The following is a 25,082-nucleotide window of genomic DNA, read 5'->3' as shown; positions in this document are numbered from 1 at the left end:
TTTTGGTGCACAGTAACTATATGCACACCTGAATATTTGCTTACTTATCGCAAGTCATATCGTCATTGCAATATTGAACAGTGTCATTGCACGTCAGACATTTTGCTGGTATCGTGCAGGCCTAAAAGACACCTACTGTTGTCTCTGTTTATTCCCATGCTGCTGACGTGGGCGTGGGAACGACACTGAGATGAAGGTTGTCCGGGTATCTTGTACTATCTGCAAGTCAAGCACAGAGATGGGTTTTTCTCCCCAGCAGAGCCTCGGGAACAGGTATGAAGAGAGTCAGAGGGGGGGCGAGGAGGAGCAGCTGATTTGCCTGTCATAAACATCAGCTGTTTGATGTTGACTGGCCACGCTGGGACCTTGGCACAGTCTGCCGGGCTGCACCACGAGGCACAGAAACTCAGCTGCGCACTTCCCATTTCCTGTGTGACAGCCAGGACTCCTGAGGTGACACTCTGCTGAAATGAACAGTTGTCAGGCCCTGACGCTGAAGATCACCCCCCCCCCCCCCTCTCCCTCCCCTCTTCCTTTCACACTTCGTTTTTCATATTAACAGCATTTTTTTGCCAAGCAGTTGTAGCTGCTCCGCCGCCGCTTGCCTCCTCATACACACAACTGCATCCGTTGTCAAGCCAACTCCGCATGCTGCGTGCGCCTGTCAGTGCGCGGGACATGCATTCACTTGCTTTGCTTCCCTCATATTCCTCTGACGTTCAAGCTGAGGAGGCTTTTGGTAAAATTATGAGTCTATGGAAAAAGCAGGCCAGCTGTCATGCAACCAAGGAGCCGTCCCAAGAAAAGCTCTGATCAAACCGCTCACACTGACTCAAACTTCTTCTGTCTTTTTTTTTTTTAAAGCTAACATTATTTTGGAGGATTTTTGCAGTGCAGCAGGAAAACACTCTGTTCACATAATGCAGCCAATGCAAAGCCAAGAAATACTAATGCCTTCGTGGCCCAGAAAAGCCTGAAATCACACAAATTCACAAACGACCTCTGGAATAAAAAATCACTTGTTTTCATCTTAATACAGCCGGTGCTGTGGCGAAAAAAAATAATACTTTGATTCACAGCAATTTCCACTGAGAGAAGAGATGAGGGGGACGAGGGGATGTGGAGGGAAAACACATTACAGCCTCTCTTCAAATTATTTTTTCAAACTCTTGTCTGTTTCTCTACTTAATGAGCCTTGAAATTGGCGAGATTACATTTTTCGGTGTTGCTTTAATTAGTGTGGGTGTCGCCAATCTCTTGGGATTTGTTTCCTCACTTTGGGATTGTACAGCGTGCTACAACAGAGCGTGATTCTGAACCGAAAGGAGCAACAAACTAACCAGCAGGCCAGTAAATAGATGAGGGAGTTCCCTGTGATCAGGCCAGGCTCGGGCTCAGTCAGCCTCCTGATTTACAGAGGCTCTGCCGCGCCTGAAAGTGTTTCGATTTAATCATGGAGCGAGAGTGAAAATCCAGTTTTTACTTAAATTACAATCTGCCAATGAGATGAAGTAGCAGCATTTGTTTTCACGGTAAACTCCCTCGGTTCAGATTGAAACGGTGCAATGAACAAGAGCTCAGTTCATTTAAAGTAAAAGTTCTACATTTAGCAAAATATACTAATTTATACCAAGGATATTGATGGCATTCGCAGCAGGTGGTTAGTTTAGCATAAAGAAACAGGGAAACGCACACAGTCTGGATCTGTCCAAAGATAAAACAAGTCTGTGCATAAGCACTGATCAGCATATCATTAACTTGATGTTTAAACTTAACTATACATGACGCACTCAAACTGTAAAAATGGTTACTTTTAAGATTAAAAAACAACTTATTGCATGAAAACAGCCTCTCACCTTTAAGTTTTAGGGGTTCAGAGGCCAATAGGAGACTTAATTTTCCTTAAACATGCTGCTCCTTCTGCACCATCCTCAGGGGGAGATAAACAAACTAAATATCAAAATGTGCTGAGGACTGACTGGTTTCTCTAACTTCACAGAAAATAGTCTATAAATCCTTGCTGCACTCTCTTCAATAGAGTCCATTTCTGACCTCGGAAAACAGAAGTTGACGAAACACTCTCCGCTAATGGTCCACATTATTGTGTGTTTCAGAGCTTTCAGTGGCTTTGTCAACTGCCTTTTTCTTTTCCAAAGTCAAGAACGACTTGTCAAACTCGGCTTTTAGTAAAAAATCAATGAGTCCTGCTCAGGTGAACATCTTGTGCTGATGACTGCAGTCCCCTCTGACCTCTCGCTTGACATCGCTGTCTCTCACCTTCATGTGCTGCTTCAGAAAACCCAAAGTATTGGTCAGCCTTCATTATGCAATACGATATTTTAATCAGTTAAGGCTGGCTTTGGTTCCAGATGGCAGTTTCCTGTAGTTTCTTGGCTTGACTCGGTTGTGTGGAACACTGAAGCGTCTTGCTATTTCTAGCAGATGAGACGAGAATGACAAAATCAATATTGTGGATCAGGAAAGCTTCTTACTTTACTAATCTGTAATAGCTGATTCATAAGCACGGCTGGCATAATGTGATGATTGATGTTTTGGCTTCTGCTACTTCAGCTGGCTCAGCGACACTGACCGTTTTGAGCTTGAGAGCTTTAGACCCAGAGAGACCGGCTTGTTTTAGAGACGGGCGGGCCTGTTGGCGGGCAACTCTGATGCTTAGATCCAGTGCCAAGCGCCCATCAGCTGTGGAAGGAGAGTGGGGTGGGTGGGGGGTTTGTCCACGTGACACAGCAAGCGCTCGCTATATAACCAGGCGACCCAGATAGCGCTCCAGTCTGCGTTTTGTGGGCCAAGCAGCAGGAGAGTAGCTTTCCAAATGAACTGAAAAGAGCAAGGTGTTCAAATTAAGACCCTAATTATGAGGAATGATGAATCTGTCTTCTGCTTTTGCTTTCCCATCAGAGACCTCGGCGTAGGAACGTCCCACAGAACAACTTACCATGGAAGAGATAGCCAGGTATTTGATGTGATAATGATGTGAGGAATCGGGATCAGCTCATGGTTTGGATGCTGTTCAGCCATCAGATCCTCTCTCTATGCCCAGTGGGTTACTAAACGGCACACACTCTGAAGTGTATAAGGCTTAGTAATTATAATCAAAGCAGAGCGGTGGATGAAAAAAAAAAATTGGAGAATAATTTAATAATTCTGTTCTTTCGTGTCTTGGGTTATTTTAAGACTTGGCAGCTTGCACAGTCCAAGAGTTGCCTGCCACACTCAGTGGCCATTAAGAATTTAAAAAAGCAGAAGTAGGCCACAGACAATTCAAGCAGAAAGAACATAAGACCAAACCGCCTCTTCTTATTTCTCTTCTTCAACTGCAGGGCAGAGAGAAAACACTGTTGATCTCCCAGCGAGAGGAGAAAGTGTAGAAACCACAAGTTCAGGTTCATGAGCAGAACATCAAGTTTTCACTTCACTGAATTCATCAAAAGGAAGGAAACGGCAAACGTAACTAAAAGCTGCACGAAGCGACCTCACGATTTCTCTTTTCTTTGGACTAATAGATCAAACTAATCAAAGATTGTGCATGTGGATGCCTCCTCCCTCTTGTCTTTAAATTTGCTTCTGAGGCTCCATCTTATAGAAGGTTTCCTCAAAAGCTGCAGCGAATTCCTTGTGACATCTGCAGAGGGCATGTGTTTGCTTCCAGCTTGTGCCCACTCAGACGAGAGGGCTTTGTGACAGTTGCTTCAAGGGAAGATGGTGATAGAAAACTTGCAGGACGTGAGCATTGATATTGGCCCACAAGCTGCCATTAGTTGAACAATTCGGTTTAGGCTCTTTAAGCACCATCAATAAACTGATTTCTGTTTTTTTTATTTCACTGCCTCTGTCTTAGGAAGTTATATATGATGGCATCAATATCCAGGAGCATAACCCGTATAGCATATAGACCCTCTGGGCATTCAGGAAGCAGGTCAGTCCCAAATTAATTGCTGCAATGTCGGATGACACACGTTCACTGTCAGCTCATGATTTACGTCCACTTGTCAAGAAAATCCATGTTCCACCTCGGAGCCGGCTGCTGCAAATGTCTGTCTGTTCGGCCTGCTGAGCTCATCTCTGTCTGCTTATTCCTAAATCCAAAGAGACAAACGCTGAATGTTGAGCTGCAGGTTTTCTGTTCCACTTGAGACCCTTTTGGAAATTAACAAAACAGTTAGGCTCCATTTAGTCCATAATGGGAGGAGCAGAGAAGACCCATCTATAAGATACAGTATGAGTTTGGTAGCCAAACAGGCCGAGTGCACAAGACGCATCATGTAACTATTGTAAATTGACCTTCCATATACGTAGCTGGTCATCACAGATGTGAACTGGAAACTCACAGATGACCAAAATAAAACAATGTCTATGTCCCAAATCCCAAGCTGAATCTGGTTCAGATTGCATTAGATGACAGATTTCACCACAGCAGCATGACGAGACTGTCCCATTTTGAGTCTGTCCTTCAAATACAGCCAAGAAATGCAGCCATAATTTCCACCCGTTGGATCCTTTGTGGCCCGACTTATCCCAAGTTTTGTTACAGGTCAGTAATAAAAGCAAAAAGAAAAAGCAGACTGAGAGACAGTTTTAGATTTAAGTATTGTGTTTCAGCTCAGTTTAACAGTTAATGGTACAACTGTTAAAAGTCAAGTGTTTAAAACTTTAGCAGTTTGTGCGGGAAAAAAAGTTGCTTGTTGTTAGTCTTAGGCGACAGAAGCCGTGCAATGATAACGGAGGGCACAGCTGATGACGCACAGCAAAAATCCCCCACAGACCAAACCATCTCTTTTCAGTTTGACTTTCCGGGTCTGCAACGACTTTGAAAGGCCACGTCTTCCCACGCAGTGTCCTCTGAAGGACGCAGCCCCTGAATCGAGCCACATCTAATGTGTTATCAAATAAATTTGATTATTTCTGTAAGTTCTATGAGTAAGTGTGTCATCAAACATATAAATATATTGCAGTACTAGTGGTAGTTACTTTAAAAAAAACATCAGTGAGAAGAAAAAAGAAGAAAGGTGAATTTATGAGAATCTTTTCATTTTAAGCATACTCACACATACAGTACGGACACACAATATAACAACTCAGTAGTGTCACTAACGGATCCCCGGACATGGGAGAGGCTCCAACTCCCTATGTGAGATCCTGAGGATGTTTTACCATGTGGGTAAATAAAACAAATAAATGAGAATAAGACTGTCCATTTCATGGCCTTTAAGCACCCTCAAAATACATTTTCCATCTGCTGCAGCTACTCTTACCCTCCACAGCTCATGATAATCAGTGAAAACAAAGACACAGGACATTTAACAACCAAATCTGCCCAGAGGTGAAGTATAAAATATTCTGTTGAGTTAAAGGAAATCTGCTGAAGAACAGAGTCAGCTGTGGTAGATGTAGACGAGATGAGCAGAATCTGAAACATTGGTTACCAAAGCTCACAAATTGCAAATTTGACTAATTTTAATTGATCTAGGAATCAAATTATTCACTTTGACTTTAATGAATCTGGTTTCTCAGCCTAACCCATGGAGGGCACTCATCATTCTTCATATTAAAATCCAGGCTTTTAGCACAACAACAAATAAGTTAGAGACATTATCTCAGTTTAGTGACTACATGTTCTGAACTAAAGCTTCAGTCTGGAAATCTGACTGTTTCATTGTTGCTACCGGCGTAGTTCAGATATCACACCAGCTGTTCTGTGTCTGACTATGTTTGTCAGTTCTTCCCAAAAACTGAAGAGCAAATCCTGCTCATGGCTGAACGTAACAGGATTTGAAGCTCTACAGCTCAGATGCCGTTATTACGTCTCCACAGAGAAAGAACAAAAAAGCGCTTTCAACTCTGTCTCTCTTTTAAACACACAAATGTGAACACAATCTAACATTGTAATATTGTGCACATATCTCTCAAACTTAGTGTTTCCAGTCTCAATACTGCCACTCCTGAGGCAACATAATGTGTCATACCATTACAGAAATCTTTTTATATACCATAAAGGCACTAATTCGGAGTGCGAGGGAGATGTTTGCCTCTGCAGAGATTTTTCCATTTATCCACATTCAAACTGGGGACCCTGCAGTCACAAACATGTTTCTGTAACCTCCATACTCATTAGGTTGGCTTGCGGACCCCTGCAGTCCCCAAAGTGTTGGTCTCAGTCTCAGGTCTGTTGGGTATATGATGCTGTAATGATTTCGTGGGAGGTAAATTTGCAGTGTGCAGCAGTAATGTCGCTCTGCTAATTCAGCCCTTCCCCACCCACTCTATTCATAATGTGAATGAGTGAAATGTTCACGCTGCTAACACTTGCACTGGTGCACTATTGCTGACATTGCTGAAATTTATGATTTACACGGCTGTGGCGCACACAGAGCAAAGACTACTCCAGCTTTCTTTTTTTTTACACAAAGATAACATGTATCACCATACATTAACATATTTTATGGTTTTCAAGCTGTGCTTTCACATCCCAATCTGTTGTGTTACAATCTGAACATTGATAGCTAGAATGGTGACGTACAACAGTTAAGATATAATGTTTGATGTCTTAAGTTGATCATGACTTTCCATCCGTGTCAAAAGCAGACACTTTTTTGAGCATGTTTCTTTTTTAACATGCAGGTTTAATCCGATACCAACTCATCCATCAGCTGCAGGATGTCGAAGAGGTTTGTAAACACCCTCCAAAGCACTTCACCGGAGCAACAGGCTAAATAAAGATGTCAATGTATTTTATTGATTCACTTTACGTTGTGAATTGCATCTGCAAGACACAGTCCATGAAACTGAGAAACAGGTCCCCGTCAGCCCTGTGTACACAGCTGGTGAATTTACGGCTGCATAATAATCAGACAACAGCCACGCATGCATTACAAAAAGTGTTTTCATCCCAGTCACTTAGCCACCCTGTGTGTAATAGTTTCACTGTGTGTTCGGCACCGGTCCAAGTGATTTATGATGCTGCAGTTGAGTAAATTGCCATTCATATCTTCTTTGCTGTTGATAAGGATCGTGTTGGTTGATGGAGTGTTTGTTGATTAGACTCACAGGGCAAACTAAACCTGTTACAATCAACATTAAGATAATAAATAGGCTAGTATTGTCGGATGATTGTTGTGATTGTTCTACAATGGGAATAATAGAATTATTTATATTGTTAAAAGAAACTTCTAAAGCTTTTAATTTGAGGCAGCTCTGGCATTTTCTTAGTTGCAAGCTACAGTATCATGATGTGATGTAATTTCTGTGTAACTGTCCGTAACATTAAAACCACTTTGACAGGACAAACATCTGTAGAAGGCATCAAAGTGCTTTCATTAGACAGTCCATTAAACAACAGCAGTGACAGATGGACAGTATTAAATCACAACTGGATGAGTATTTGTGTCTGTGAGTTTGCGTTTTAGTCCATTTACAGAGCCATGCCAATTTAACCCATTAGCATGAAAAACAATCTCTCAAAGTGTGGTCCATCTGCCTGTTGGACAGCAAACAAGAATGTGACTGACAACAGTGGAGGCCACGACACAACAGATCCGCACAATCCACAAAAGTCCACTAATCCAGCAGTACACGCACTAAAGCTGCTTAATATTCAAACGTAAGGCCAGACCACTTCCTGTTGTAAGTTTACCAGTCTCTAGGACAGACTTATTTGGCCTCCCCCGGCTATAAACACAGATTTCTGCACTCAGATACAGTGTGCATCATCCAAGATTAAGTTTCTCGCATTACTCATGGTTAAAACCCGCTGATGACAGTTTTAAAATGGGATGGAGAAGAAAAGCTTGAACTCTGAGATAGAAAGTGTTGAGACCACCAAAATAGACGGGGCAAACAGGCATTCCCCAAAGCATTTCCTGACATCTACCCCAGATAATGATGACCACAGATGAAAATGGATGTCATGACTCCTGCGGCTTTAATAAACACGATGCATCAAACTGAAGTGGAAAATGCATCCTCTTTCCTCTAGCGACATTTAAGACGGTGGATTTATCACAAATCCTGTTACATTTCATACCCAAAGCTCAGTGTTGAGCGGCTTCTTGAATAGTATCATACAATCCAATCTGAGGACTGGGAGGCTGATGATGTGTGAAGATGTCAGTCCAGTATTACAGTAGAATAAAAGGAGGAGGGAAGTTGTTGCCTCAAAACACCAAGCAGATTGTCGTCCAATATGATTAAGTGTGGTCAGTTGTCCTCTTGATACAATGATATTTGGTGAAGAAAGATATGTCAGGTCTATACTATAATAATTGATATTCACTGATAGCCAGTACAATAGGTTCACTTTGCAAAGTAAGCAAAGGTCTCAACCTCCTAAAAACTGTCAGGCTATACAGAGGTGCCTGATTTGTGCTGACTGTTAACGTGATGACCTCATGGTTACTTCCCTGGTTGGGGTTATTTCAGTCAAAGTACTTACAGAAATTCCAATCTCTGCCTAAAGTGGATTAAACGGCTTTTTCTGTCAAATTTATGTCTCTTTTCTAGCGGCTGTTGAATTCAGCCAAGTTCAAAGTAAGGCAGGGCTAATTCAGAGTATAGGCTGAAAACTGCGTATGATTTCTCACTGCAGTCATCCACATGACCAAAGGCTTTTCTTATCATTAAAAACTCTAAATCTCCCAAGAAGCTGGTACTTGTAATAATGATCTGGCAGCCAATCAAGGCTAAGTCTATGCTAATTTCTAATCAAGCTAATTAGCGTTCTTGCCCATTCCCAGCTGGGCCAACTTGTTCAAAAGATGATGCTGATCATAAAATGAATGGTTGATAAAGGACCAAGAGTCTGCAGCTTCACATGCAGCTGCGTCATGGTTCCACATGTGTACGAATGTAAATACCAACGCACACGCACTCATACGTCCAGATCTTACATAGACATTCTTACGAGCACACCAATCACATCTGTGTTGGTGCACTGCATTACAGCAGTTTGTAACAACGCCCCTTTGATCTTAATTAGCTCAAAGCAGAATATGGATAGGAGGTGCCAAAGTAAGATCAATAAGATCTAAGAATATCATGGACTTAATTTAGAGCCCGTTCTCAAAGTTTGAGAGAGTGCTGACGATGCTGATGGGACGGTGGCAGAAAAACAAATTCTCATAGGAAGGTGCAGAAACTAGAGATGGGCTGCCGCCATGCGAGCTGTTTTGGCTTGAAGATGGCAAAGTTATGAGTCAGTGACTGCGGGAATAAAACAGCAGTGTGTGATTTTGTAGTCTGAAAATACCCGTGAGTCACCATGAGTTCAAGTACCCTTCGATATTGCACCATGAAATGTGCAATAACTCTTAACTGTGGCTTCTCAGTGCAAAGTTACCTAAATGCACTGACCACCTACAGGCAACTGTAAAAAATAAGATATGATAAAATAAAAAAAAACACAACAGCGAAATATATCTATCTTGAATGGAAACTCCACTGCTGGTGTCTTTGCTTTAATCTGTAATGTTTAACAAGTGTAAGGGTTTTGCTTTGTTACAGATGGCTGATGTTACAGCTGGTTCATGGTCAGGCTCATGCTGTGTTTATGTCATACTGAGTCAGAAAAAAACACCAACACTAGCCTCCAACGTGGAGATATTGTTGCTGTAAGATATTCTCAATATTTCAGTCTTGGGAATTTTTTTTTTTTTTTTTTAATGCCCCTATTACACAACCTCTCTGAGGCAGGAGTGTTGCACCTTTATTCTACTTTGGGATCAATGCTTGTGCGTGGTGAGACAGACACCATGTTGTGTCATGCCTTCGATTCTTGCATAATGTGGTGTCGTCTTCAGGCCAGCAACAGTATAGCCGCAACCAACGATGGAGTTAAAACCAGTGGGTTATATTTACATGCAATCTGATAGTAACACTGTTTGTTTACAACTAGAAGACTAAGAGCAGGTTAGGTGAGGAGGCTTTCCTGTTCTTTTGTCAACACTGTGTGAATGCAACGCTGCTTAGACAATAACAGTCATTGAGGTGATGGTGCTGCGTTTGTGGAAAAAGTGCTGCAGAGTTTTATTTAATCTCACCAAGTCTACTTCACGTGTCTAAATGGCTAAACGTTGCTCTGTAATCCAGGAGAATCAAAGTGGTGAGCGCAGCACTGCTCAGATAGGGAGCAGTAGCACACAACACCTCAGGAAGTTGCCGACTGACTGACATGACGGTTAGTAACCATGTCAGTAGCTTAAACTCTATTTCTCAATTCGACAGGAAAGTATTTAAGTGTCTGAGTCAGCCGTTTCCAACCATCTGGAGCACCTGACAGCTTTTCAGTCTCTTGTCAGTTTGTTCTTTCCTCCTTTGACATGAAACCACTGATGGAAGGCTGAAGCTTTCGGGACTTTTGACTTGTTCCTCTGGGTTTTTTTTTTTTTTAAGTTGTTGACTTGCGTCATTTGCAAAGAGCCAGAGAGAGGAGACCAAATCTAAAAAAAAAATCAAAGATGTAGGGGTAAAACCGTGTAACAGTATTACCTTACCTTATAAGAGCATGGTACTCGTTCTGGGCAGGTATATGAAGGGAGTGGGGAGGGCAGGGGAGGAGAGTGTGATGGGGATGAGGGTGGGAGCGCCGCAGTGCTGCTGACCACTGCGAGACTCATCCATCCAGAACATGCTGAGCTGCTCTTGCTTCAGTTACTGGCCTCAAGTCAAGTTTGGAGAATGAATACGTTGATGACTTTGACGGAGAACAACTCCACTCTGCACAGTACTTGACCAAACATATCAGCTAAGCAGATAGAAATCAACCCCTCCTCCTCCTGACCTTCGCACCAGGGCTGCATGGTTCTCCCTAAAATTACACCTCTTCTAATCAGCAGGGTACGACAGCTTCTCTTTACTTTGCACATTATTAACAAACAAAAGGCTCGGGCTGATTTTGCTGCTGGTGAGGGATTCAATTATTCAGAAGCTGTTTTAGCTCCTGTTGTCTGCGCGCACCCTAAATTCATCTTTTATTGAGGTGGCTGGTGAATGACTTGTCATAAACAGCTCGCAGGGAGGTATGTTGATGACTGCCGCCCGTCCATTTGAGGGAATGACAGCCTATACATACCATCAGAGTGCAGGATTTAACACCACTAACACAGACTTCTACTTGATAGCGGCCGCTGGTGAGATTGAAGTGTGAGGATCTACAGCCGTTGCTCAGACTTGCAGCCTTTGTCCTTATCCTTTGTGCACACATCTACACCCACAGTATGTTTTCCTAACTTCAACACACCCTTGCGGTTAGACAAAGACAAATTTGCATGTAACACAAAAAGCAAATACACTGTATACCCATCATGTTCAACAAAACTACTCCCACAACCACACGTAAATGTTCCAAAATAAGAAACTGGTGACTTCAGTTAATGCTTCATACGCTCTCTGTTCTCCTGAAGCAGAACTCGCTACATTACTTACAGTGTCAAAGAAGGGCAAGTGTCAAGGCAAAGTCATCCATGTTCAGTGTCTCTTCTTTTCATGCGTCACATCAACAGCAGCAGCTGTGGCGAGCACAATTAAGATTTTCTCAAAAAATATTTGAGTCTTTTTTTTTTTCTATTTGTGGGGGGTTTTTTTGTTCTATGAAATAATTACATATGTGGAATTTGAACTAAGCAACTTGTATTGTCTGAGTGAGTTGTTCCTATATCCCTTTTATTTAGATCAGAACTGAATATATTTGTGACATCCAATAATCTGCTGCCTGGTCCTGAATTTTACTCTAACACTGTAGTCGTCACTTGGAAACAGCAAAGATATGACAGAGACACTTAGCTGACATGCAGGAAAAAAACGGATGTGTTGATTAAAATATTTATCTAAATAAGATGAGTATAGTCTTTAAAACATAATTCATGGTTTATTATTTTGTGAAGTGCAGCCTCTTTTTATTTCCGAAATTAGAGCCACATCAACGGGAACTTAAAACACTTGTGGTGACATTAGCAGAACTCTCCAGGGAATCAATAATGAACTTTAGAGCGGTTTTTTTCCCTCAGAATAAACACTCTCCATTAAAACGCGCTATTAATATCCTCCACTACTTTCAGATGAATGGAGCTGAACATCTGTGACTATATGGGATCGCAGGGGGAAGTGAGCTGTGGGAAAACCTAACAGCAGTTTTCCACTGCAAGCATCAACCCCCCTGCAGTGATAGATCCCTGATGCTCTTAACTGCGTTATTCACACAGCGAGAGAAACCTGGAGCATTATGGCACTGTCACCTGAGTGTGTCCACCTGCGCTGCCACAATATACTGGCAATTACATGCTGTCAAACAAACAACCTGCAGAACATGTCAGTTAGTTGCTGTTTTCCCACAAATATGAGACTTTAAATTGTAATTTGTATTAATTTTGCAGATTTTAAGAGTAAAGTGAGCGATGTTCACGCCAATTATCTTTCCTCCTAATTTGTACAGAACTCCGTTATCACCACATTGTGTTCTCTTTCTAGTTTGTGTTACAACGCAACACAGAGTAAACACAATGCAACACTTTGTCTACAATAGGGTTCACATCATGAGCGTGAAGTAGGTCTGAACCATTGTCGTGAAAAGTAAATAATCTATCGTAAATCCACTAACTGTCACTTGTGCGGGGAGTGACCCTCGGCACATTGGTGCGCCCTGGTGTTCCCCGGTCGGCGCGCTTTGACGGAGCAGCTGTGCAACATCTGACGCTGTAATGAGACATATCCGCGCTGCAACAGCAAACGTCGGATGAGAAATCTCATTAGTTAAGAGAAATCCGTCGACAAACAGCCGCTAAATCTCTCGTTTACGATGTGTCCCCTCTGCGCATTAGCGCGCGGATCGTGCGTAATTTGGTCAATCCCGACGCGTCTCTGTTTTTTTAAAACATAAAATAGTCCTACCTCGCTCATGATGGAGGGTAGTGTCGAGGTTGCTCGCCCGCTTCCAGTACGTGAGTTGCGAAATGAGAAGTTTCAGCAGCGGTGGTCGTTAAAAGAGTGGCTCGCCGCGGACAGAGAAGCTTTATAAAGTGTTAAGCCCAACTCCTCCGTGTCATCACGTCACCAATAAACCAATAGGAACGCCGTGGGCAAATGTGTCTCCCAAGTCACCACCCAACTCCTTCAAATATTCATACGCTGTGTAAGCTCTTTTTCATCATGATCAGCCAAACGGGGCGTCTCTCTCCTGTTGATGAACACACCGCTCACAAATGTGTGCATTGGGAGGCATTTCACGCGCCAGTCACCAAGTCATCAATAGAAATTGTTATTTCATAACATGTAGCATTGTCACTCCCACCTGAGTGTGTGCAGCGGTGTGTGGGTGTGAGGTTCATAAGAAAACCTCTAAAGTAGAATTATGTTCAGACACAGGGGTTTACACTTGGTCTGTACAAAATCTAATGTTAAAAGAATGTGACATCACTGGATCTTGTATTTATCTCAGCAGATTACGTTTATCAGAAACTGTGATGTTTGCTGACTTTCTATTCACATTTACTGTGATTGATTGTATGCAGTAAAGGTTTACTGTGGTATAATAAGCTAATTAGATTTTCTCTGGTACATTCCCAAATAACTGCATGTTGAATTTATTGCGTCAGGGACACTGAGCTTTGTGTTTTAACATTATTAAATTTCTTGGTTGAAAGAGAAAGAGCTGGTGCTTTGTCAGAAAGGACGGTGCGTATTTCTAGCAGGCTTAATCCTTTTGCATCAGTCCCACAGCATCCAGCCATATCCATTCCCTCCTTTTCACCCGCTTCAACATCAGTTTCACAAATTAAGGTAGCTAATTATCATTTGTCCTAAATCCTTACATCCATTTGTAAAATTCAGTACGGACAGTGTTTGTCAAATTGAGCCTTTAACCAAAAGGCAGCGCCTTAAATCCAAAATCCAGATGTGACCTCGATGTTCCTGGACATCTTAAAAGAAATAGTTTCAGACAAAGAGAAATAGGACTGAAGCTCTGATGCGGATGCAATTGGAGTGCTGTTGGGCTTCCTTATGGACTGTCACTGGAGCTCCAGTGAAGTCCCAGAGGAATCTTGATGGATGGGAGGAGAGGAAACCGATTACAAATGAAGCCTAACATCTCTGCCGCACTGACCTGACCCTTGTGTCTTTGGGTAACTGTCAATGTGGCTGACAAGCTGGAGCGGATTTGCACTGAAAATGGCTTTTGGGGTTCTTTTGTTCTGCAGAAATAGTCCCTAAATTTCACTGCTGAGGAGAGTTGGAAGGAAGGAAGTTGCTTTATATTGCCAAGTGCAGCAGATGGTACCCAGGCTTTTGTAGATGCTTATGAAGTTAGCAAAGCACAGCACAATCTGTGATGCCTGCAATGTAGCATCATATCTGTGTGTGTATGTGTATGTGTCCTTCACTGAATTCAGGACACATACAGCACGGGACATTAACTAAATCCCAATGTGGTTAGGGAAATTGGTCAGCACACGCAACTCCACAGTTTGGCTGTGTGCAGAAAATAGAGCTTAAATGCAAAAAGAACAAACTTGGAACAAAACTGAAAATCAAATTTACATTAAGCTGATTTTCAAAAGGCTGAGTCTTTTATGCTTGCACAGATTTTAAACATAGCATACATATTTTTAGGATCTTCAAGTCCCAACAAGTCCTTCAACCAAAGAGGTCTTTTTATTTATTTTTTTACCTCGTGAGTGTTTCCTGGTCCTCGGTTGTGATGGTTATCATATTAAACACAGTGGGAGTACCAGTACTGATTGTAACCATGGTTACAAAATCAAAGGTTTTGGCTCCATTAGGTTTGGGCACAAAAACAACTTCATTAGGTTTAGGTACACAACTACTCCATTAGATTCAGAGACAAAAACAAAAAAGCTACTTCATTAGGTTTAGACGCAAAAACGTCTTCATTAGGCTTAGGCACAAAAAATACTTAAGCACAAAACTACTTAATTAGGTTTAGGCACTGAAAGTACTTGGTTAGGGTTAGAAAAACAACATGATTTCAGTTAACACATGTTTCAGAAACACGCCAGAACCAGTCCCTACTCTCCTGCATGAAAGTCTTGACTCATCCATCCACCCTGACCTCCTCCTGATTAGGACTTTTTCACTCTTTAGACCTCCTGAATCTGTTCTCAGATAAAAGTAAGCTGAGTACCGTAATTGTTTAGTCTCCATCCTCTCCTTGATATTTAGACGAAGCATCAGGATGCAAATCAAGTGCCTAGACACCTGGCGCTATATAACCAAATGTTAAAGTGTCTGACAGTGGCAATTAAGAGTCAAATGATGAAAGTTGAGGAAGTGAAGACATCAGGGAAAAACCAGAAGACGACTTGTTTTGTCCAGAGGGTAGACAGCAAGTGAAGCATTTACAAGCAGGTACACTGTCTGTCACTTTGGTGGCGGTGGCACAGGCAGAGGCACGTCCGGTGAGGATCAACAGCTGGGTTTTCCTCTCGAGACCGTGAACACCACCTGAGGAAAAGATGTGATGTTGAAGTCAGGACCAAAAGATTGTGTTGGTGTAGAACTTTCCAGCTGCTGTTACTGTTGCTTTATTATTATGAGTGATGCATGTTAAGGTTGTTTTTGTAATCTCCAGACTGTGTGTGAGGAGCATGGGCAGTTTACCGTAGGGCACAGTTGCCTACAGTAGTCTCTTTTTTCTTTCTCATTTGAGTTATCGTCAGGACCGGTACGCCTTGTCGGTGCGTAATGATTAATAGAACTGTGAACGAGAAATAATGCTATATGAATATTTGTATAATATTATTAGTTAATTCTGGATTTTGTGCATGTGTTTACATTACAGGTTTACAACCTAGTCAAGAACCTAGTTAAAAAACACGAGTAGTGTAGCTGGAGCAGGCAGGCTAACTAACTTAGTGGGTGAATGCTATTGTGTGTGTGTGTGTGTGTGCGTGTTCACAATAAAAATAAAAACAGACTTGAGTTGTTTCCGCCGTACTTTCCTGACAACCCTTCCAGAGGGGAGTTTACTATAGCAGGCTAGCTTAGTAAAATTCTGGACAGTTGGGAACAATAAGGGGACACACATGAAGAAAATTGTGTGAGGCAGTGTTGAGTCCTCTGTCCTGACTACAATAGCTACCTGAGTTAAACAGTCCCCAATTAAATGGTCCATAGTTTTGAAATGCATGTGACATCTGATTACATGGTTGTCTTTATAACACTTCAATGATCTGGTGAAGATGGTTGCTGACATTGAAGACTAAACTTTCTGTCCAGTGCCTGAACAGACTCTGTTTCTTTCTTCCATGAATAATAACAATAGGTGTAATATGTTGTGGACTGTCTCTTTGAACTTTCTGTGAGATCTCATGTGCCTGTATTTTATATTTCCACTCCCCTCTGTACATTTTTCATTCTGCTGTGTTGTATTTCCATCAGGGTTTGGACTCATGAATTATTCCAGAGAAACACCTTTATTGTGCTTTGTTGTGTTGAAGATAGCCTACTCCTCCCACAGAGAGTTGCATAAAATCTATTTTTAGTTGACTGTGCGTGTGTTGATGACACAAGCTGTATATGCCAATGTATGTTAATTAGGCCTTTTGTAGACCTTTGCATACTATTCTCCAGGACTTTAGATAATCTAGTACTTTAGTTTGGAAGCCACAAATGCACCCAGTGGACCTATGTTTTAAAATTTCACAATAACATTATATAACACATACAGTACAGTACATGATGTGATTCTTTTGTGCTCAACAAATGCCTGAAACCCAAACTGCTTCCTCTTTGTTTTCTTTTTTTTTCAACTTCTATTTTTATGAATCAGTGTTTTTTTTTTCAATTGTAAGAGAAAAGAGTTAGAATGACACTAAACGTGTGCTATTGTCAAGGAGTAAGATGAACATATTCAAACAAATCCATCTGAATGAATAAAAGGCAGGAGAAAAAATGCATGCACTCAGGCTGGATAATGAAAAAAATCCACTACGTGCTATGAAAACCAAGAATATGTGTGGTCATTACATGAAATAAGTGATTGTTAACTGGGCGAAGAAGAAATAAAATAATGTGACTGCTATCTGACATCAAACGCATAGTGTGTGTTCGACCATGTTCTTCCAACATGTCTCCTGTGTCGAGCATGCACTGGCTCTCTGATGCACAGAGAATCAATCTCATCTTTATTAAAGGAGACATAGAGAGCATTTCGAGCACGGGCGGTTTTTCCTTTCATCTCTGTCCGTCTGAAGGAGCCAACCTCGGCCCAGCAGGTTAGTACATGGGAGCAAAGAGAGTGACCTCAGCGTCCTTCTTACTGCAGGGCGATGTGGATAAAAATAAACACCCTCACAAACCCAGAGGAAAGTATACGAGTATGAGTGATATAAATAACCGTGTCAAAATATACCATGTTCACTTAATTGTCGCTTAAGTTTTACAAGGTATTGTTTTAAAAAAGTATTTTTGTTAATACATAAAGAGACGGTTGCATATTTATTTCTAAAACATCTATGAATTTATTTCATATTGAATTAAAATAAACTGCTATAAACAGTGAAGAGAAAACTGTGAGAATGATCCTAAAAGTGTGTTCTTTTAGTGCATTATAGCAGCAATTTTACAACATGAAAACTCAAATTTTGGTCACCCAAAACCATGATGGGTATCATGATTTTATCTTTCAATTAATCTAACGAGAAGACGTAGATCAGTCGGTGGTAGTGAGTGCCATCTACCGCTGTACGATCCAATATCAAAATCACCTCTTCATCTGTCACCCCAGCCACAGCAGTGTGACACCTGGGTTTCATGTTTGGTGATGATCAATCCTTCTCTGATGCTGCACTTGTTGATGCTTGTCTTCAGATAAAATTATGGTCTAGATCCATCTTCTTGAACTCAGCCAGCTCCTCCTCAGCCACTGCGTTCCTCCAAAAGGAATACCGTCTGGCACTGCCGTCCCTGCTGGACACAGGGCAATCACAGTCCAGACTGCTCTCGTACATAGTTCCCTGATGGTGGAACAAACTATCAAATGAGCTCAGAGCAGGGGCATCCCTCTCTGTCTTTGAGAATCTCTTGAAGACTCATCTCAAGATAGCACCTCCTGTCCTAGTACCTCAATAACATGCCTAACTAGCACTTGAATTACCAAGGCTTCCAACACAATGAAGTTTTCACTGTTGTCCTTCACTCGCTCATTAATACAAACATGGATAAACGTAGTTTATTTTGAATCAGTCTCATATAAGCTGTCCTGCTGCCGTAATACCACAGCTGAAAATAGACCCCAACTAATGCACTATTTACTCTTGTCTGAGGAACGTTTAGTAGAAATCTACAGTGTTCAACCATTTAAGGACATTTTCAGCCTTTTTAAAGACTGAAACTAAACATCTGTGAGAGCTTTTGTCAGAGATTTACATCAGTAGGTCGTGGGTAGAGTATCACAGACAGGACAGAAAGGTTGCATAGTGAGAGATGGATTTCGTTGACAGAAAGAGTATTATATAGAATATGTCTTCATTCCTAAAACACAACATAAAACATATCACACATACAGAGATGTTCATATTTACACTGCTACCTAAAAAAACTGCAGGTCTTCTGTAGCAATTACACAACTGCGGAGGGTTGTAGATCTTTGCACAGTATCACTACAGCTTATAGTGAGAGCTCTGTCCAACTCCAATGGGATTTGCCTCCTCAGGTCATCTGCAATTCTAAAGCACAGATAAATAAGATGGACTACATGAGAAATGCTGAGTGAGGAAGGTGTGCTCTATGAGCTGAGGGAAAAAAAACATTTACATACGTATATACATGTGAATCAAATCAATTTCCCTGTAAGACACTTTTGACCTTTGAAACCTTGATGATCAAGTGAGCAATGTTTCTGCTTTCTGCAAATAGTCTGTTATTTTGTTCTTGTATTGAAAAAGCAAAACCAGAGACGTATGAATGGAAAAACTGAAAAAGTTTCAGTCCCCCCCCCCCCCTTTTTATCATTGTGTATGTTCAGTATGATTCACTGTGCCTTGAACTGCTGGGAACAAAAGACGCAGACAGATTTGTCTCTGTGACACTGGAGCAGATTTGGTGACAGCTCACAGAGTTTCACAGCACACACGGTATAAACAACAAAAGCTAAGTGTAAAGTATCATTCATAGTCGATGCACACTGCAGGGGACATCGTCAGATATATTGAGCACAGTCGAGCACACGATACAAATCAGTCCACACATACACATTCACCCTGCAGCAGAGGGAAGTGATTTATCACTATCGTTATGTTATTTCAGACACCACAGAAGGAAGCTCCGCAATTACAAACAGCTACTTTCAGTTATCCTGACCCCCTATATGTACTAACAGCATTAAGTGTCCATGGTTTTCAATTACACCTCACAGATAATACTGTTTACTTTGACTTGGTACCAGTATCTGCTCTTTACTCGTTCGGCTCATTTAAACTAGACGTTCTCTCCAGCAGATCTTTGTTCAATATTGCCAATGAGGCTGCTGGGAGTGGAATCAGCCAGATATGATCTTGGGAGAATGAGACAATAATCGGTTTCTCAGCCAGGTGTAACAACAAGTTCATTTGTGCAGCTAATTAAATACTGAATAAACACAAGTAATACATTTGCGAAAGAGCTCGAGGAGCAATAAGCTTTCGGCTTCAGCTTTATAAAATGATGAGGAGCTCTCTTGTGGAAAAACGTTTTTAAGGATCAAGAAAGAAACGGCTAGAGAACATGCGATACAAGAAATGTGACGATGATTAAGTGCAGTAAGACAGAGGATGAAAAAGAAAGAAAAGGAAATCGCCTCCCTTCAGGAAAGGATCTGTGCTCTGTGAAGAACAACCAACTGCAGGAGGTCGCCTGGAGAGAGACGATCAAAGGCGCCTTTGAGAGAGTAGAAAAGAAGCTAAGGTAGACGGGGGCAGCGATTGAAGGAGAGAAAAGATACAGAGCAAAAGATTATATGCAAAAGAAGAAGAAGACGAAAGTGAATTCATGAACTGGAGACATTAGGCTGAGAAAAATGGCTGATTTAAAAGTACATGCACAAGCTTTGGTCAGGCTGGTGAACGACGGTAAATCGAGAGGGTGATTCAGACCAAAAAGCAGGTGGAAAAATGGATTTGATGGTCTGAGACAACCTCAGGAAAGAGTAGACAGAGAGAAGTTGGAGTTGTGGAAAGAGCGGTGAAAACTGAAGAGTGTGCAGGTGCTGTTGTTGGAGCTCTTCTGGTTGAAAGGCAAAGAGCAGCAGTGATGGTGTAGGAGGCAGCTGCTTATGTACTGTAGCTCAGACTGGACATCTGACGTTCGACGTTCGTCCTTCTCCCAAACACCAGTCCGGTACGGTCAGGAAGTATACCCATTCTGGGCAGTTTACACCTCCTGATGAAGGTTTAGTTTCAGTGCAGAAAATAGCACGGCTCGTACAAATAAAGGTGTGGAGGCTGGGGGCAGTGGATCTGACGTTCACGCAGGAGGATGGAGTTTGTATCCTGTCATGTACCTGAAATAGATGTCCACGTCTTTGGTAACCACAAGCACAAGCTTTGCCTAATCATGCCTAAGTGTTTGAGTTCCCTAACACTAACAATATCATAATCATGTTTGAATTTTTTTTTCCACCCTAAAGAGATTTGGATCACTGCCATCACAGTTTAGAGAAGCAGCCCAGAGTTCTGGCACAGAAACTGAGCAAAGTACCGCTGTGGACAGGGCCATCCCAGGTGGCAACTTCTGAGGCTTTTAAATTTTATTAAGGTTTAAAGTTCTTTATAATTGAGGGCGTCCCACTTTGAGCGACAGTTGGATGAGCATATGCTTTCCACAAGCAGCAAGCACCCAAGTCTTGGCTCCACTTGTGGCCCTCTTCTTTACATCATTTTTGGATTAGCCAGGAGTTTGGATACTTAAAGAATGTTGTTGGTTATGAAAAAATTGGCGCCATCAACATGATCTTTTGTTTTTTGTAGAATCTTCCAATAATCAAACATCTTGTCAGGGTTGCAAATGGAGATGCACGATGCATGATACCAATAACAGATAATATTTTTTAATAGTTTACAGTATTCAGGTGAAGAAAGGCTAAGATGTTGTGAGTAAAGCTCTTCCTCTGACTTAATCACAACACACACAATAGCAGTTATTTACAGTTCTTTATAAATCATTTATTATCATTTATTATTGTTTCAGATCAACTCAGGGGGCAAACAGACCAATAATGAGCTAAATCAAGGCAATGTTGGTTAATTATAATTGGCTCTAGTAATTGGAAAAATATGTCATTATCGCAATGATCTGTGTATTTTGGCCGATCAGCCAATATCGGGCCGATAATTATCTAATTATCCCCAATAGTTTTCATGCATCCTTAGTTGCAAACACACATGTTAAATACTTGTGTTCACCCACACAGCCTTCTACACTCTCCTGTTTGTCTTTCCTTACGCAACACTTTCTCTGTTCAAAGTAAAAGCGGTGTCTGTAGAGCACCACGTAATTGTAAGAAATGTCAAAATCATGTTTATTTTGAGCAAACTGAGCATTTTGTTCTTTGTTCTTTCACCTCTACCTGTACGTACAGTATGGTAAATCCACCGGTGTTGAAATTCACTGAAGGGACAAGAATTAATTTCAGTCTGTTAGTTTGTCTGTGGGCCCGGGGCCAAGTCGTGGCACAAAGTTGGAAGGTACAGAAGAGAGGTAGCTCCATTTCTCTTGTATCAGGTTGTTCTGTTTGTACACCTCAGGCCACTGTATTGCTCAGCACTACATCTTTTGTCTCCACACGTTTTTGATTAAAGTACAATCACACGGTACTCAACACTGGCCCGTTCCAAGTGCAGCTTTTTATAATTCTGGTCAGGGATGCTGGGATGTTTGAGTGCAAAGTAATGTTTAAAAAAATTGTGCTGCTCCTGCTGGAGTAGTACAGACTGATTTGCAGCAAGCTCATATAATCCGTTTATATGGTTGGTAACTAGCATGGATATCTCGTATAATTAATCTACAAGCAGTCAAGGCAGAACTCTTTAGTTTGTCTTCTCTGTCATTAAAGAGCTTGTCAAGCATTTCCTCTTCTTGATTTTCTAATTTGAATAGATTTAATGTCAGTAAATGTACGCCATACTGAAATTCACTTCAAACCTTAAGTGTTTTTCACTAATGAGAGAAGGAGCCTCTTTTCTACAGCGGTTGATCATTTTATAATGATGAAACCAGCATGAAGGAGGGTTAACCTTTTGCTCTTCAGCCATTACTGCATCAGCTTGTACTTTTATACACCCTGTAGGTCTTAGAAACGTGTGTCTGCATGCATCTCTTCACACTCTATAAACAAACACTGTTAATAAAGAGCCCAGAGACATTCTCCTTGTTTTTATGAGTGTGGTTGGTAAGCTAATGGTGAGCATGGCCACCACCAGAGAGACAGCTGCGTAATGAAATCTCGCACAGTGGAAAACTGACAGCTCCGCCTGCTCCTCATGATCTACAACCATTACTCTCTCACTTTCCTTCTACACTCCTCTTTTGCTCTTCCTCTGTGTCTTTTTTTCTGATCATCCTCTCCTCTGCGGGACTCCCAACCGCTGTCAAACGCTTCTCGTGTGATGCCCCCTGTCTCGGCGAAGCATCAGCTGCTGTGCCCAGGTCCCTGTGTACGGTGAAACCCCTCCTCCTCATCAGAGTGTACAGAGCCATTTTTATAATAAGTGCTAGCTGCTGGGCACTGAAAGCCACAGAGCCAATCAGCTTCTATTAGCGCACAGCTCGCTGAAGACAAAGTAGGGTGCTGCTAATGAGATGCATACTGTGTGAGAGGGGAAGCAAAACACAGCCACACAGCGCTGGAAGATGTCAGGGATGAAAGCATGATGATCTTCTCATGAAGCTCGTTGGAAGACAGAAAACATATTATCTCCTGTCAAAGCTGGGCTTTTAAAAAAAGATTGGGAAAAAGCACTGACCGTTTTTTAAGGTCTATTGATATCTGACCCGATGGCTTATGTGAATTCTCAGCCATCGTGCACATGCAGCACATGGACACATGCTCAGACTTGCTGTCCCATCTTGTTCATTTTCACAACCACACACACACGTACACACACATATACTTTCCTCACCCTCTACACATGGCTGCTATGCCCAGTGGGGATCTCCAACACAGTACAGACAGTTCATTTCATGTCGCAGCTCGGTACACTGCAGTTATTAGTACCTAATTACTTGGAGTTTTGCCAGTCAAGTGAAAGTGATGATCGGCTATCTGCATGGCAGACGCCAGTTGAACTTCAGGCTGACAGAGAGAGACAGCAATGAATGAAGTGAGACCCACCGACTTGATGTCCTGAGAGTGAATTTAACACTCTTTGCCTACTGGTGAGGTCTGGATCCAATCTGTCTTCCCTTGTCTGTGCCGTTGATCAATACCAATTGTATTACAAGTGGAGCAGGGCCAAACCAGTGTGCACTGTCAGCACCTGCACATGGATGGATTGGTCTGGAAATATTGGCAATACTGCTGTTTATTCATATGAGGGAGAAACACAGTGGGAGTAATTGAATCCATTTCAAACCGATCCTTCTCATCATGTATATCAATAGTAAATTAAGGATAATTGTATTGTCACTTGATCGTGAAGTCAATTTGAGGATCGCTGGGAGCTTTGTGTGTCAGGACAAGTGAAAAGTATTGAGGACGTGCATGTGGAGATATGAAAATGAAATAACTTAAGAGTGAAAGCCCAAAGAAATGCACAAGAAATGTCCCTCAAAGAAATCATTTTAAATTTTTCGAAATCACTTTTTTTTGCCTCTAACAGATGCATTTCTATAGTCAGGACTACTGACTACTACTACTACTCACCATCATGCCAGTATCAAATACCTCCATAATGCTCGTCTGTACTGACCCAAGTGTCCTGAAGCCGTGACTTAATTTGATCTCTGTTTTTAGCCTTGTTGTAGTAGTATCTCCGTGGCTGTGCAAAATGCACGAGATTTGCTGCAAGATGTTCGTTTGTCGTTGTAAACCATTGGATGTATGATGTAAACACGGAAGAACATCTCGCAGCAAATCTCGCGCATCTCACAGAGCCACTGGGAGCCACTGGGAGCTACTGCTACTACGACACTTGGGTCACTACGGACGAGCAGTATGGAGGTATTTGGATGTTTCATAGTGTGTGTTTTGGACAATTCAAAAGTGAGCACAATCCGCCGCCATTATATGAAAATCCATTTCCAGCCGGACCCCCCCTGGAACTCCAAAAGTGTTTTGATGACTCAGAAAGTTCTCCGAACCCTTCCTTGGCATGGCAGTGAGTAGGAAATTGGTGAATTATTGATTTTGGGTGAAGTATCCCTTTAAGCTCATCTCAAAATTCTTATTCAGTGAGTTCTTAGACTTGCCAAAATTTGGACATAATCTGTTTCCAGTCCTTTCTCTAATCAAGGAAATAAGGATAGTTCTTAAAATATGCAAATGATTCTGTAACCTTCAATTAATTGCTCTATTATGTTAAATATTTAATTGTTTCTTTTGGAAACCTAGTGACAGTGCCAAGACTATTACTTTCTACATCTTTTCAAAATGTCTGTTATTAAGTAATTTTAATTTGTGTCATTAACATCTACAAGTGCATTTGAGTCTGCTCAGTTATTATTATGGATTATGGTTATGAACTTAACTATTATTGTGTCTTGGCCACTAGACTTTTTTCTCACTCTAATTTTTTGCCACAAATTAAAATAGGAGTTATATAAAATACTCATAAACTTGTCTATATCTGATGTGTTTTGCCATCCAGCTTTGGCTCCTGTCTGCTCAATGGCTATTAAGAAAATAATAGCAGTGCAGTTTAGTTGGCATAAAGTGAGATGGAAGATGTTGCCGGTCCCTTTTAGCAGAGACAAGAGAAACAGGGGTTATTGCCATATTTATACCATCATCTCATACAAGAATTACATGAAAATATAGAGAGATTTGTGTGGATATGGAGTTGTAATACTGTCAATTTCTATGGAATACAAAATTATTTGTGGATGCGCTTTTCACGCCAAGAACATTTAAACAGCTTTTACAT

At 41.5% G+C, this 25,082-nt stretch overlaps 1 protein-coding gene across 1 annotated transcript in view; it reads right to left on the bottom strand.

Annotated features, from left to right (window-relative positions):
* pcp4b (Purkinje cell protein 4b) overlaps positions 1-13,253 on the bottom strand; it is a 33,585-nt gene extending 20,332 nt beyond the window's left edge. The window contains exon 1 of the mRNA XM_085795283.1: positions 12,898-13,253. Coding sequence (XP_085651409.1) covers positions 12,898-12,906 — 9 coding nt within the window. The 5' untranslated portion in view covers positions 12,907-13,253. The remainder of the gene's footprint in view (positions 1-12,897) is intronic.
* Positions 13,254-25,082: the final 11,829 nt, after the last annotated feature.

The sequence above is a fragment of the Trachurus japonicus genome, chromosome 13 (genome assembly GCF_045865225.1).
Source record: "Trachurus japonicus isolate A0001 chromosome 13, Traja_1.0".
Lineage (NCBI taxonomy): Eukaryota > Metazoa > Chordata > Actinopteri > Carangiformes > Carangidae > Trachurus > Trachurus japonicus.
Note: the sequence above shows the minus strand (reverse complement) of the source record. Positions and strands in the feature narration are given on the sequence as shown.